At 46.5% G+C, this 15,131-nt stretch overlaps 1 protein-coding gene across 1 annotated transcript in view; it reads left to right on the top strand.

Annotated features, from left to right (window-relative positions):
- Positions 1-13,090, top strand: part of LOC119381160 (uncharacterized) — a 103,729-nt gene extending 90,639 nt beyond the window's left edge. The window contains exons 2-3 of the mRNA XM_037649123.2: positions 10,116-10,809; positions 11,341-13,090. Coding sequence (XP_037505051.1) covers positions 10,156-10,809; positions 11,341-11,610 — 924 coding nt within the window. The 5' untranslated portion in view covers positions 10,116-10,155 and the 3' untranslated portion in view covers positions 11,611-13,090. The remainder of the gene's footprint in view (positions 1-10,115; positions 10,810-11,340) is intronic.
- The last annotated feature ends 2,041 nt before the right edge of the window (positions 13,091-15,131 follow it).

Genomic DNA, 15,131 nt, shown 5'->3' with positions numbered 1-15,131 from the left:
TTGCGGTTTATACGTAGGTGCGCATTTATCAATTCGTGTTGTTGAAGCTAATTCCTTCGTGAGCGTATGACGCGTTTATGCTGTAATGAACCATTACCACGGCTGAAGCGGGATGGTAGCAAATCGTGGCTTTTTTTTAAAGAACAATGATACTACAGTCTCAGTCCTTGCAGATACAGAACGACAGCAATGCAAAGGTTGGAAAGTTAACCGCAAATGGCGTGCACTATAAAGAAATACAAACGGGCAGAAAGACAGGGACCGAATTTACAATACTTCTCTTTCGTAAGTGCGTTTTCTCATTGGTCAGCCGGCTTCACTAATTATATGTCCCACATCGTGAGCATATAGGGCAGTGAGTAGAATATGACCAGAGAGTATCCATTCGCGCGCACAATGGTCGTGGGTTCGTCACGAAGACTAGAGCGCTCACATAAGCCGACGGGGCAACAAAAACTGCAGCTTAGGTTCATGGGAGAAGACCACAAACCCGAGATTATTCCTTCTGTGAAAGTTATGTCTAGTCGACTTGAGACTACAATGACGGCTGGTAAACAGCGTGCAACGGTCGCCTTGCAGACGTCTAACCGCTGACGTCTGTCCATTCAACGATTTATAGCCGACGTAACTGACTTGAGGCATTACCGTTGGACAACTTGGCGCGTGCGCTGTTCGATAATGAGCTAATAGTTTGCATCCGATTGCCGTTCAAAATACTTCTAGAAAACTGACATTTCATGAAGTAGACTGTCCGTGAGCAAATAGTTAAAGTTCAATTGCAGCTAGAAATCTTTCTCGAAAACTGCTATATGTAACAGACAGTTCCGTGCTCACGTGACAACATTTGAGACATCGTTCCAATGTTCACGAGACGCAGTCAGTAGCGCGTCGCGGAAGCTCCATTGCACAGAGGAGAATCCGCGAGACACATACCATCACTGCTATTCCGCGCAAGAAGAAAAAAGTCATAGTTTCGCCGCAAGGGCGAAGCAATGAATGCGATAGCAAGAAATTGGAATGTCACACGAAGAACGAGAAGCTCGATACTTGCAGCGCCTGTCACAGTTCTTACGTCATTGTGCTTGAGCAACGCGCTCCAAGTGTCGACAATGGAGAATCAGATGCTCTTAGATATTTTTTTCTTTTAAACTGCGGTTCGTGGAGTGAACCCCTGCGTTTCTCGCCACAAGTGGGCGTCTGATACAAGGTGTCCCCGGTGTTCTTTCTTTTTTTTTCTTCTTCCACATCACGAGTGGGCGCAGAAAAGGACCACTTTGTCGTGCGCGTCTCAAGGGCAGTTTTCAAACTGAAAGAAAATAAGGAGCGCTTCGTGATAGAAAACACGCTCAAGCTCCTTTTAGATTTGCTTACCACCAGCGGTAAATGGTGTATATAAATTGCTCGCCGTTATTTCGCCGGCGTATGCATAGGGCATGGTTGAGTTGTCTAATGCAGCGGGCTCGTAAGCGAGGGGTCGATGGTTCAAATCCCCGGTCCGGTGCTTCTTCTACTTTATTTTTCTTTGTGCCTTATATATATATATATATATATATATATATATATATATATATATATATATATATATATATATATATATATATATATATATATATATATATATATATCTGGAGCGCGACAAAAATCAGCCGAGAGTGTCCATATAAATAAAAAAAGGCTTCGCAAAATATTTTGCTGGAAATGAAGTCTCGCCTCTACGCAGCTCATCCCGCTTCCCTTTCGCAGCTCCTTCAGTCAAACATGGCCATATTGAAAAGCCTTTGGAGACGCCTTTGTATAAAGACTGAATTTGATTCCGCGCACCAATAAAGTCCGTTTCCTTTTCTTTCTCTCTTTATTTCCTTCTTTTTTTATGTCTTTCTTTCTTTTACTTACCGGAAGTCTGGAAGTGTTATAAGTACTGACTTTGAAACCGAGTTTGAAGCGCTCACCTTCAACGAAGCTGACAAATAGACGATTTTTCTCGCGCGTTCTCCTTTGAAAGACAGAACTATACGGACGACATGGAGACGAGAAAAAAGAAAACAAGCTTAAAATGAAGTACTAAGACGGGGGGGGGGGGGTATCTCTTTTTTGACACTTCTTTCTTGGCTTCCACGTGCCGTTTGCGCAGCGCTGCACCCGAAAGATGAGCGTGCCCGCCCCACTTTGCTTTCGACGAAGGTGAAATTTTTCCGGCTAAAGTATGAGCTTAGCCTCTGATCTCTTCCGTTACAGTCTCGCTCAATTCAACCGTTACTCACTTTTTATGAAACTCGAAAACAAGACGTGAGATGGGAAGCGCTGCTCAAAGGAAATGCCTCACATTTTACAATAGGCGTACGAAAATATAGAGAAAACAACGCTATCTCTCCCCGCTTATTGGTTTGCTTATCTTTTATTAAAGATAAGGAGTAAACTTCTGTGCAGGCGCCCGCAAATATACGATGTTTGGAATACTAGTTGAATAGTGCTTTTATTTTAGGGGCGAAGTTCCTTAAGGTCGAGGCTTGTCCGCCGTTGCGCTGTAGCCGGCCGCTAGTATCATGATCTTGTATAAAATAGGTAACAAAATAAATAATAATAAAAAACTTAAATTTGAGGAATAATCGAACGCAGGCCGTCTGCGTGGCAAGCAGGTGTTCTACCACAGAGCCACCCCATTGCTTGGAACTGCACTCAAATTAACTTTAATGCTTCACGTACATACGCGTCCTTTGTACAGGTGTCACAGTACGAGATGTAATATCGCACTAAAACGAGGTACAAGCGTATATTGCCATCGAGCGTCACACCCTGTAAACTGCATAACGAGTTGGTGGTTTAAAGGGACACTAAAGAGCAAGCCGATATTTTTCATATTAGTAAAGTACTCTTTCACAATAGCAAAAACCTTACGCTTGCTGCGAGAAGACGCTTAGTAAGCGAGAAAACGCGCAAAAACAAAATGTGGGTGGCGACGCCACCTTGAAGTTTCCGCACCATTCGCCGTGACGTCACATGCTTTGACGGCGCCTACTAGGGACTATGTAGTTCCTAATCGGTAAAGATGAAGTACATATTCCTCTGAGGGGGCCATAGACTTAATATACCAAGTTTGGGGCAATTTTGTAGAGCCAATGGCGCCAAAATACGATAAATGCACTTTGAAAGTCGTGACGTCACTCGGGGAGGTTTAGGCGCGAAATTTAAAAATAAAACTTTGAACGTGATTTTCTTCTGCATTAATAAACGTGTGATGGCGAAATTAACGACATTAGAGTTCTCGGAGCACAATTTATCGATCTAAACCGATTCATAGTTTCTCTTTAGTGTCCCTTTATAGCCGGCCACCCATTACAGAAGGCACACACACTACTACGCGTATTCCCTTACGAACACGTAGTGGGTGCATCGCAACTTCGAAAAAGTATCACGCGCGTAATTACTGCTGCTTTAAAGCATGCCACCCATTACAAAGAGCATACACATTGGTGCGCGTATTCCCTTACACACACGTAGTGGTTACACTGTTGTCATAAAGCTGCTGTTAAAGAGGGCGGAATGAATGAATGAATGAATGAATGAATGAATGAATGAATGAATGAATGAATGAATGAATGAATGAATGAATGAATGAATGAATGAACTTTATTAAAAGTCTGGCAGTTTCCTTGGAAACCTTTACCTTTACTATAGGTATGTCGAGTGTGTCAGACCAGGCGACTGAACATATAATGACAAGCGAAACAGAGCACGATGAGGATGGAGCCGGATATCGCTGTCGCGTTCAAGTCTTAAAGGCGAAGCTTAAGGAGCTCGCGAAGCCGAAGCGAGACGCCAGCGCCGGCAACAACAAGCCACCGATCCAGATGCGCCACCAACCTCAAAATGTACGAGGGATTCACGGTTTACCAGATTTACCTCCGGAGCTTCGCCCGCTCATCATTATTCACTTCGTGGATATGGCGGGTAAATTTTTTAATTATGTTTTGGTCACATGCGACTCGCCAAAGTAATCTCTGTTGTATTTATAGTATTCATCTGTGTCCGACTAGTACGGTGATGTACTATTCCAGGAAAAAACAGAATAGGGGGACGGGGGACGCATATTTGCATTTCTATTAGTCTATTTAGAGTTAAATAAAGCATTACGATACTGGCATCGAATGTGCTCTGGATCAGTTTCTACTGGAAACATAATTCAGTAATCAAAGGGCATTACAGTTTCTGACGTGACGTATGGGGATGCACTTCTACATTTTTTACAAGGTATATTGCACTCGCTTACCCATCAATAATTTTCGTTTCAATATCTTTTCTGTTCTCTTTCCAGAGTATTATTTCTCCTTCTATTTATTATTCCAAGCAAAGTTCCTCCAAATATTTGTAGTCGAATCGATTAGAAAATTTCTCCACTAGAACAATGTCCCTGTCGCTCGTCTGCCCACGATGCAGCAAAGGCACTATTGTGCTCTCTGAAGGCACCGTGGTCTACGCGAAGCTTTTTTTTTTTCTCTAAATGTCTCTCTCGCTTCTTTCCATTTTTCTTTCTTTTTTTTTTACCAATGTACTCTAGCCAACCAGATGCTTTCGTGGTTAAAGTCCCCGCCTTCCACGTTTCGATTCATAGTAAACCCCCTGAATTAGTCAAATATATAAGAGTTTGCCAAGCGCCGCACCCGAAGCACAACAGACCCAAATGCCACATAAACACACAAATACAAAACAACATGTAAACAAGTCTATCGGCTTATAATTTGTAGACATTTCAGGCAATCTCTGGCGCTCATTAAACACCTTATTGGCAAGGGCTACAATGTAAAGTTTAAGTGGATCCCATCCCACGTTGGCATTGAAGGCAATGAAAAGGCTGATGCCCTTGCATGCGAAGCGCGGACATCTGTTCCAAAAGTAAAAACTTCTAAGACGTACCAGAACAACAAAGATGCGATACGCAATCATTTCAAGGCGATCTACAAGTTTCCACACCAAGCATGTGTAATCCACGGACTTTCTCGTGAACAAGCGACGCTGTTGTACCGCACAAGAGCCGGCTCTGCATAAAGCCCGGCTTGGTCATTCAAGACAGGGCGATACGCTTCCCCGTTATGTGCCTTCTGCGGCAACATCGGGGACATTGAACATTTTATTTGGCTTTGCCCGCAGTTTGATGTGGAAAGAGCAGCTAGAGCAGCGATGGTCCGCAGCTTGCAAAAAGGTTGTCATAGGCACCGGACATTTGAAGACGTCATTTTTCCCGAAGGACCCGCGGCAACAAGGAGGAGCGTGCAGCGAATTTTGCTGGTCTTCCTGCGAGACACTGGGCTGTCCAACACGTGGTGACAGACACCTACCATTCAGGAGATGCTCAGGCGGAATAGTTGCCAGACATGCAGGCCAGGCTAACCCCGCCTGCTACCACCATCACCATCAGCTTCGTGGATATTTTTCTTGCGTGAACATTGTTGTGCAAACATTTCTGGCGCGCAAACATTTCTGGTGCAAACATTTCTGTTGGTTGAACAACCATATCACCCCCAAACATCGTGTACGCGAACCTCCGCGGTGGTCTACTTGTTATGGTGCTCGACTGCTGACCCGAAGGTCGCGGGATCAAATCCCGGAAGCGGCGGCCGCATTTTCGATGGAGGTGAAAATGCTTGAGGCCCGTGTACTTAGATTTAGGCGCACGTTAAAGAATCCCAGGTGGTCTAAATTTCCGGAGCCCTCCACTACGGCGTCCCTCATAATCATATCATGGCTTTGGGGCGTTAAACTGCAACAATTGTTATTGTATACGCGAATGGTCGTCCGTGTGTATGCGTTTCGTTTTCTCAATTATTGTTTTTTTTTTTAGAAACATTACGAGAAAAATTACCGCGTCAGTGAAGATGAGTATAGACGGCACCATGCGGTACCGTACGTAAGCGCCAATCTCTTCTTAAATACATTAACTAAGGAAATACTAATAACAATCAAATGCGTATCTGTAAAAGAATAGCCAGTTTAGTCCGGGCAGCTTCCGCTGTCGTTAGAGCAAAGTAATTCCAATCTCTGCTGCCGTTCTCGCGTAGTCTCCTCGGGTGTGGGAATCGCTTACGAGTTACAAAAAACCACACCAGCCTTTTCTTTGCCCGGGTTCGATCGCATCGCCTCCTGCAGAGCTCGCTATCGTTCTCATCGGCTGAGAGTCTCCCGTTTTCTTCCTCCCCGCCCTTTACCTTCTTCCGCCCAGCTCTGGATCAATACTCTCATTCTTCGATGCCCTTACTCCTGTACCATTCCACAGCTCTCTCGCGAGCGGCGGCTTGGTTTTGCTACCCGTTTATTGCGCTCATAGAGCTTTAGCGGTTGGCGTTGTGGCAGGTGCCTTCATCGTGCTTGGATCATCCTCGCGTTTGTTTCACGAAAGCCGTTCGCCATGAAACTTACGTGAGGCTTGTGATTACTTAGGCAACAATACTTACGAATGTGAATATTCTTGAACACGGCACTCTAAGAAAAAAAAATTGAATATTTTTGGCTACATATGTGACATTCACATGTAAAGGTCTCGTTAGAGAGACACGTTGGCTCTAGTCAGGAGAGTCGTGGCACGCCGGAGTCTCCGAAAGGGAGTCAACGTGTCTCTCTAAAGAGAGTTATACATCTCACGACCCTCAAAAAGAGAGTCAACTTATCTCTTTAGAGAGAGTTATACACGCGAGAGTCACATATGTAGCAAAAAAGAGTCTAATTACTTTTTTTTTTCTTCTTTGAGTGGGGGTGTGGCTGGAGACAACGTTTGGACAAGTGGTGTTGTCTTCTTCGGGAAAGCAGCTGCCGGCAGTCGCTGCCTTGAAGAAGATAAGATAAACTGTCGAAACGCTGGCGACGCCCCCTGTTCAAGAATATTCCTCTCTACAAGCCTCCATCTTCTCCTGAACGTCTGCCTTGTCTGTACTTACGAATATGCAGTTTTACGCGTTAGCATATTGTACAGTTTACTCATAATCTTTTCTACAAAATATTTTCTGCCAAATCGTTACGTATGTACATCTCCCTGTACTTCTAATTCGATTTTGCACGTCTCAAACCATTTTTTTTTTTTACATCTGTAATATAACTCATACCCAACCTCCATCGTTAATGCATAGAAGTGCCCCTAAACTTACGATAAGGTCGTGTTCACCCGAGATTGCATTTCATAATACATAAGTTTTACTGAGGAATCTATGGCCAGCGATAATTTCGAGGGGCATCGGAAGCGCATGTGGGCGCAGATGTGTACCTTAAGAAACGCTTCATAAACACTGCTATGCGCGCTGACTGTGACAAACATCGATATACGACTTCTGCCGCAAATTTTCTGGTCTGAACAAAAACGGGGACAACCGCTGTGAGAGACGAATTCAGAGCCGCAGGAATCGTTGAAGTCTCCTGGCATCTTCTGTTTTTCATTAGTTTGCTGGGGCTGGTGCGCAAGACCAAACTTTTTAGCGAAGGCCACTTCTCTTGAGTGCCCCTCCTCAAATTTCTTCTTTCTTTTCTCTTGTCCTTCGTCCGAATCTGGCGTTCATTCGGCTCATATCTGCCCGGGCCAAAGAAGCAACCGCCACTGTTCTTCATTCACGGGCGCCTGCGGAGATCAATGCAGCCGCGCAGTGCCCGGATTCCCAGCGGGGTACTCCTCTCCCTATTCTCGGGTATGGGTTTCTCGGGAAGTGTGTATACGGGAACGGCGGCGAGGCCTGCTCTTCATCGACGCGTTCCATTGTTGTGCGGAATGCGCGGACGTAAAATGCGAGAAAAAATCAAGAGCCCTTGACCTATCAGGAAAATGGAGACAAGCGATGCCTGGCGCGCGCGTGCCTGACGCACTGCTTTCCTTTCTTTCTTCCTTTCTTTCTTTCTTTCTTTCTTTCTATCACAATGCGCAATACTATCTCCTAACTGTTTCCTTCCTCCATGCCGGGAATTGGACCATCATCCACGTGCTTAGCAGCGCAACACTTCAATTCTTACAGGCAACAACGACGTTCCAGCGTTCATATTCAGGCAACAACGAAATGTGGCAACGTGAAAAAACGAGTATCCTCGATGTAGGATCAGATTGCCATATCTGAAACGGGTGATCGCCGACGAGGCCACGATCGAGAGAGCATCATTTATTAGAAAAAGGGGCATACAAATCACCCACGCGACCGGCGGACCTTCGAGGGCCGCATTTCTGCACCCTCGGTGGCTCCGGATTTTTTGTATGTCTCGTGCTTTCCCCGCGATGTCCGCGCTGAAGTTACAGAACTTACGAAGGTCCCTTCGCTCGCTTCAGCGGACGCGTTTGTGAAATAGCAACAACTGTGGCAGTTGTTAGTTCGCGCTCGTCCTGTGTATACCTGTGCGTTCGTTTCATGCGTCCTTCATGTTTGAGCCGCGCGCTTTAAGTGTCGAGCTGTGACACGTTCGCGCTCGTCCTGTGTGTGTTCTTTTCGTGCGTCCTTTGCGCTTGAGCGAGGCGCTGGAAATTTCGAGCTGCTGTCCGTTCTTCGCGTTACATTCCAATTTGTTGCTATCGCATTCATTGCTTCACCGTTGCGGCGAAACTGTGACTTTTTTTCTTCGTTCGTGAAAGATGGTATATATGCTCTATGTAAAGATACATACTTGAAAGACTGGCTGGCGTAACACTTTCTTATCCGGATCTTTCCAAACGGTCTTCACTCCTACGTCGCCCTTTGCATTCCAAACGTTTTCTCTGTCGGTTCTCACTGAAAGCGCATGCGCAAGACTGGGTGCGAAGGGAAGTGAGCGCGCAGCTTATGTTACTCAATCGTAATGCGGCATTGAAGGCGTTTAATGACGAGTCATGGATAAATGCACCCCCATTTTTCGCATGTAAAATGTCTTATGCAATAATATATTAGCATTTAAAACGCGTCACAATTACGCATATTACACAACTTACTTTCGCAACGGGGCCGAATATGTATGCGAGAACAGTGCGCTGGGCACTTGAATGGAATGTATACACGGCACGTTCGCTGTCTTTCCAAAGTTAGCTTTCAATGAGAATGACAGCACGCGAAAGCATTCGCTACTGTGCTTGCGTGGCCGGTCATACGAGCTGATATGAGAATGCGCAACTGATTAACCTTGAAACAAAGTTCTCATTCGCATCGATGTCTAAGTCTTTCAATGTCTCCTGCGCCAACTCACGTTCACGAGCACAATTTCTCGCTATGTAGGGATTCGCCAATCATAAAGGAGCTAGGTTGGCGATACAGTTCGTGCGGTTGAGCGTTCAGTGAAGATAGATGCCGATCGAAAGAGCAAACGATGAGAATGAAAGGAAAAGCAATGGAGTCAGCCAAGGTACCAGCACTGTTTGCAACTTAACTTAAGCGAAACGTGAGGAGCGTGCAGGACGCTGGTATTTCAGTATTATCATGAGGGATCCAGGTTTCCACGCTAGCGCTTTATTGCGTGCATCAACTGGAGATTTTTTTTTACGTCTTTGTATACTAATGTTAAGCTATAGTATGGCTCCCGAAATATTTTCAACGAGCACGGAAAGCTTCTAAAGAACTGTCTCAAAGCTCCAGGCGTTACGAGTGAACTGAATACAGTGGGGCGAAACCCCATGTTTCCGAATTAGACAAAGAGCATCAGCATTCGACATCCATTTAACCCAAGCGATAATTTGCAAGCAAAAAGCGAGAAACAAATCATTGTCGTGAAGTTATTATAAAGTGAGGGGGTTGCAGGTACATATTTGCGGGAGGTGCTTGTGGTCAGTTCTTAAGGTTAAAAAAGAAAAGATCAGGATGATACTATAGGAACGAAATTTTGAAAAGGCGCAGTGTTCTCACACTGAGACATGGTATACACATCTATGCCATATTGGTGAGATGAAAAATTCTTCGACGCGGGATGTCACTGGAGCTGACGTTTCGACCAGCAGTCTTATCTATTTCAAGGCTTCAACCTTGAAGTTGAAGTCTTCTAGGTAGTAGCCTTGGTCGAAACGTCGGCTCTTCTCTTCAAGCTTCCATGTTCACCTGAACTTCTGCCATTTTTGTATGCCATACTGATGCCAGACGCTATCGACATAGACATTTTCCGTTTTATTTTACGTCCCGTATTGTGTTTTTTCGCAGAGCGGCCGGCGGCAAACGAGCAGGAGCCCGGCATGTGACGATGTGGGCGGCCGAAAACTACGCGCCGGGTCTGATAGCGATCAGCGAGAGCGCCGGCGAGAACCCGCTGCAGAGCCAGCGGCCGAAATGGCGCCGCCTGTGCCGCTACCTTGGCGTGCTCGCGTTCCTCTCGGTGCTGGGCATCGGGCTGTGCTTTGCCATCGCGCTCACGTTCGCCCAGCCGCCCGGACACGCCTCGTGGGAGTACCTGCTCATCTCGAGCCCCATCGTGATCCCCGGTCTTCTAGCGCTCTACTTGTGCACGCGCCGATGCTGCGGACTCATTCTCAACTTGGTGTTCGCCTTCCTCGCGCTGCTGTGCGGCGCCGTGCTCGTGGCCACCGAGACGCTAGCCTCCATCGGCATCATGCTCACCATCGTGGGCGGGCTCATACTGGCCGTGATCCTGGTGACGCTCGTGTACGACCGGGTCACCGGCCGCTCGTACGATGACGACGACGACTACGAGGACGGCGAGCTGGGCAGCGGCGTCGTCGGCGTCACGGGCAGCGTACGCAACCGCAGCCTGAGGCGCCGCGCGGGTGACCTGCTCTTCGGGGACGACATCTCCCAGAGGGCCTACCCCAACTGCGCGCCTCTGCGGCGCAGCTTCCGGCTCGCCTCGCAGAAGAAGAAGCACCACCCGCCCACCCAGGTGAGCAGGGGACAGATGCAAACGATATTTTTGCAATGTGAGGACGACAGAAAGAGAGAAACGTAGAGGTGCAAGGTACAGGGGTTGAGATGGCAGAGAGACTGCACGGTTGGGTGTTCTCTACTTGTGTCCCGGGTAAGGGCAAGAAAGATCAAGAAAAAAGAAGAGCACACAAAATCTGTCCGTCGCACTACATATCTTCATTCAATCAAGAAGCTTTTAAAAACACATCAGAGTTAGAGGTGATGATGGCTGGGACTAGGGGGCAAGAAATGGGGAACGACCTCAGTTTTGTCGAGCGTTGTAGTTAGGACTCGAGCATAGTGTGTCAATACCCCACCCCGTCTTTGTACTTTGCCGATGTGCGAATAAATACGAGTTTATGCGAGGTTATACGAGTTTTGCCACTATAACATTGTCGTTACAACCGCCCTAGAGTGCGATGATTCTTCAACAGTGGACCCATCGACCAATCATTTTACTTCCGTATATAGGCTAACATCGTGTTTGTGACGCTGTCACTCGCCGCAGGTGCAGTTTATCGTACCCGAGCTGCCACCGCCTTCGTCGGGCTTGCATTCGCGCAACAGTCCCGAGCACGGCGTGCACACTCAGGGGTCCTCGACCGCCGCCGCGGGAGGGGAGTGCCCCGCGACGCCTGATGGCATGCCGCGCGGCCATCATGAAGCCAGCGTCGCCAGTACCAGCGGGAGGCCCGGCGGAGCCTGCGAAACCGCGCACGTCTGTCCGCACGCACCGTCGCCGCAGCCCCAACTCGTGGCCAATGAGCACACCTCCTGAGGACAGAACAGCCTCGTGAGCCATGTGCGGACCTAACGAGACACTCGGTTCAGACACACACACAGCGTTCATAGATTCTCACCTCTTGCGCGCAGGACTCGAGCTGTGACGAATTTCAGGGTCTTCTCTTATTAACCTCTTGTGGCTCTTTCGCCGCTTGTGTGGTGCAAGGTGTTCGTGAGATAATTACTGTTCCTGTTGTGGATGGTTGACTGCCTCGGGTCGCCTTGTTCACATTTTTTCTTAATGCAAGGCAAGCTCTGGTTGATAGAACTCTAGTGCCGGTACAGGTCTTAAGGTAAGGTTATAGAACGGATAGCACATTCTCTGAAAGGCGAGCCGACTGCTAACCTCGTTGGAGTCACGTTTAGAGCGTTGAAATCACGCTTATAGATGCCGTTGTGGATCACTTGTACCAAGGTTGTAATCGTCCTCGGCGTAGCATTTCTAGCTATCTCACCGGCATTGTACAGCACACCGCGTGGAGGTCAACAGCAAAGCCACATTTCCGTTTTCTAAGCAGCTGCCGCTGCAGCTGTTTGAGCTCTATGCGTAGTGCAGGGTTTCTATGCTGTTGGTTGCCACGACGGCTTGCTGCGGCGAGGCACAATCCATGACCTGTGGATCAGCACGGGCTAGTTATTGCCACGCCACCGTTTCGTTTTGCTGAAGGCCATCTCTTACAGACAGCATGTACTCAAGCTGTTTTTATATGATGTAAATAGTCAGGTGCGATTTCGGCAGTGTCACGTGGGAAGCCCGCACGGACTTTGAGAAGAGACGTAATCTGGAGATCACGTTACATCTGTTATCTTTTCTCTTTTATTTCTCACTCGCTCATTGTATTTGGCGCAACCTTTGCCAAAAATGTAGAGCACAAGTAGTGAACAGAATTGTCGCCAGGCCTTGGTGAAGGTGGTGTCTAGCGGGCTATCGAGCATAACAGAGCAGTATAACTTGATCGCTCGATTTATCGATAAAAAGTTCATAAGAATCGATTGCGACGAGAATTGGTACCTAGTATGCTTGTGATGATACAAGAACGACAGAGCGAGACTTTAGGGTGTGACAACGGCGTAGCGTCGTACAGGACTCTACAAACAAAAAGACCGTGGAACAGTGTCTTGCCTAAAGATACAACCTATTAACCCCCACAGTTTCAGTATCATAGCCCGTATAAGCTCTTACCCCACAATGCCGAACAAAAAACGTAACTTCTTGCCACCTTATGTCTCCCCGCTCTGCCACTTCGGCCACCGAGCATTTACGATTTTTCTTGGAATGTCCCTTTACTCAAACCACTGTACGGTATAGACGGAGGCAAGCAGTTTCGCCTGCAGCTCACGCTAAATAGAGCGCGATACGATCAGTATCCTCAAGAGCGTAAGATGGATCGGCCTGCGTTTGTAACGAATTTGAATGGGACCACCGATTGAGTGCTTGAGACCCCTATGTGTACATTGCTTTGGATCTCCTGAAGCTGTAGGGTGTGTCCAGATAAGATCGAACACGAGGTCCCGGTCACCATTCCCGATTGTGATGAAATTTACTGTAGGCCTAGGCATTACACCCAGAACAATGGTTTCGCAGTTAGTTTTGTGAAAAAAAATTTTGTTCGCCTGAAAAAAAATATACAAATTTTGGCCGCAAAAAACGCTTTCCCGCCAATTTCGCGATTTCTGAATTTTGAGCGCACCTAGTGAAGAAACGGTGCACTCCTTCGTCACAATATTTATTCCCCTTAAAGAACAAGTGAAATACAATCTTATTAGTTTTATTATGTCCCTTGCTTGTCGAAGCACTTTTGAAGAAAAAAATCACAAACTTGGCAAATCGCACAAAATACCTGTATTTCAGGAATTTATTGCTGCAAGCAAGTTAAAGTGAGGATAATAAAAATCGCTCCATATTAACTTTGGTACTTTCGCTTTCTTTTAAAATAATTTGCATGGTTTTATCGCGTTTTGTTTTACTCGATAAGTGGGCTGAAACGTAAGTGATTTACCAAAAACGCCGAAATTTGAAAATGTTTTTCTCAAAAAGGCCATTTTTAATTTTTTTTAAAATCCCTATGATTGAAGTCAAGGACGTCATCTACCATTGTGCAGAAAAAAACGTTGCATTATTTTGGTTGGTAACAAGTTATAGTGCGTCAAATGTGACCATGCCAGCCTAGCGGCCGCGTCGTTCGTTATGAGCTAAAACTCGGATATAAGTTGCTAAAAATACTTGTACGTGACATAATCATAAATCAGAAGCTCCACACCAACAAATGCGCAGCCCGGTGTCATGGTTCAGAAAGCATTGTCTTACGATCAGCAGCTTGACGAACCCGCAGCAGCGGCCGCTCGATGCTGCGGGCACTCACATTACGTGAGTGCCGCTTCGACTGCGGATGAGCTCCGCTTGCGCGCCAAACTACGCTCAGAGGACGAACGAGAGAAGGAATGCATCACTGTGAAAGTTAAAGGCCGTTAAGTGCCAACAAATGTCATAGTATGCAACGAAAACTCTGCCGGCAATTTCCCAGTGAGCGCCTCCAGTAGTGCACTCATGTGTTGCTTTCTCTCTTCTGATGGCCTAAAGATAATTAGGTTCATTCTATGAGCAACATATGACACAAAAGAAAGCCATTGACATCTAAAGAAAGCTGTCATACGTGCTTCCGATGGTTGAGCAACTCGAACTGCAGTTGTTCATCTCGTGCCAGAACACTTGTGTCAGCCGGCTGTGAAAAGAAGTGTGTCCAAGTCCTTTACTTCATTAAAGAACCGCTTTTACAATACTGTATTGTTGTGCCTCCGCAGATAGAATATTCAACGCAAGTCGAGCGTTTATCACGATATCATGCGGCTTCGGGCATAACAGCAAGGGGAAAGAATACATCCGTGCTGTATTGAAGGCGCTCACTGGGAAATTGACGGCAGAGTTTTCGTTGCATATTATGTCATTTGTTGGCACTTAACGGCCTTTAACTTTCACAGTGATGCATTCATTCTCTTGTTTGTCCTCTGAGCGTAGTTTGGCGCTCAAACGGAGCTCATCCGCAGTCGAAGCGGCACTCATGTAATGAGAGTGCCCGCAGCATCGAGCGGCCGCTGCTGCGGGTTTGTCAAGCTGCTGATCGCAAGACAAAGCTTGCTGAACCATGACACCGGGCTGCGCATTTGTTGGTGTGGAGCTGCTGATTTGTGATTATGTCACGTACAAGTATTTTTAGCAACTTATATCCGAGTTTCAGCCCATAACGAACGACGCGGCCGCTAGGCTGGCATGGTCACATTTGACGCACTATAACTTGTTAGCAACAAAAATAATGCAACGTTTTTTTCTGCACTTTGGTAGATGACGTCCTTGACTTCAATCAGAGGGATTTTTAAAAAAATTAAAAATGGCCTTTTTGAGAAAAACACTTTCAAATTTCGGCGTTTTTGGTAAATCACTTACGTTTCAGCCCACTTATCGAGTAAAACAAAACGCGATAAAACCATGCAAATTATTTTAAAAGAGAGCGAAAGTAT

Source organism: Rhipicephalus sanguineus, chromosome 2 (assembly GCF_013339695.2).
Source record: "Rhipicephalus sanguineus isolate Rsan-2018 chromosome 2, BIME_Rsan_1.4, whole genome shotgun sequence".
NCBI classification, from domain to species: Eukaryota; Metazoa; Arthropoda; class Arachnida; order Ixodida; family Ixodidae; genus Rhipicephalus; species Rhipicephalus sanguineus.
The sequence above is the reverse complement of the archived record's forward strand: the minus strand, read 5'-3'. Positions and strand labels throughout refer to the sequence as shown.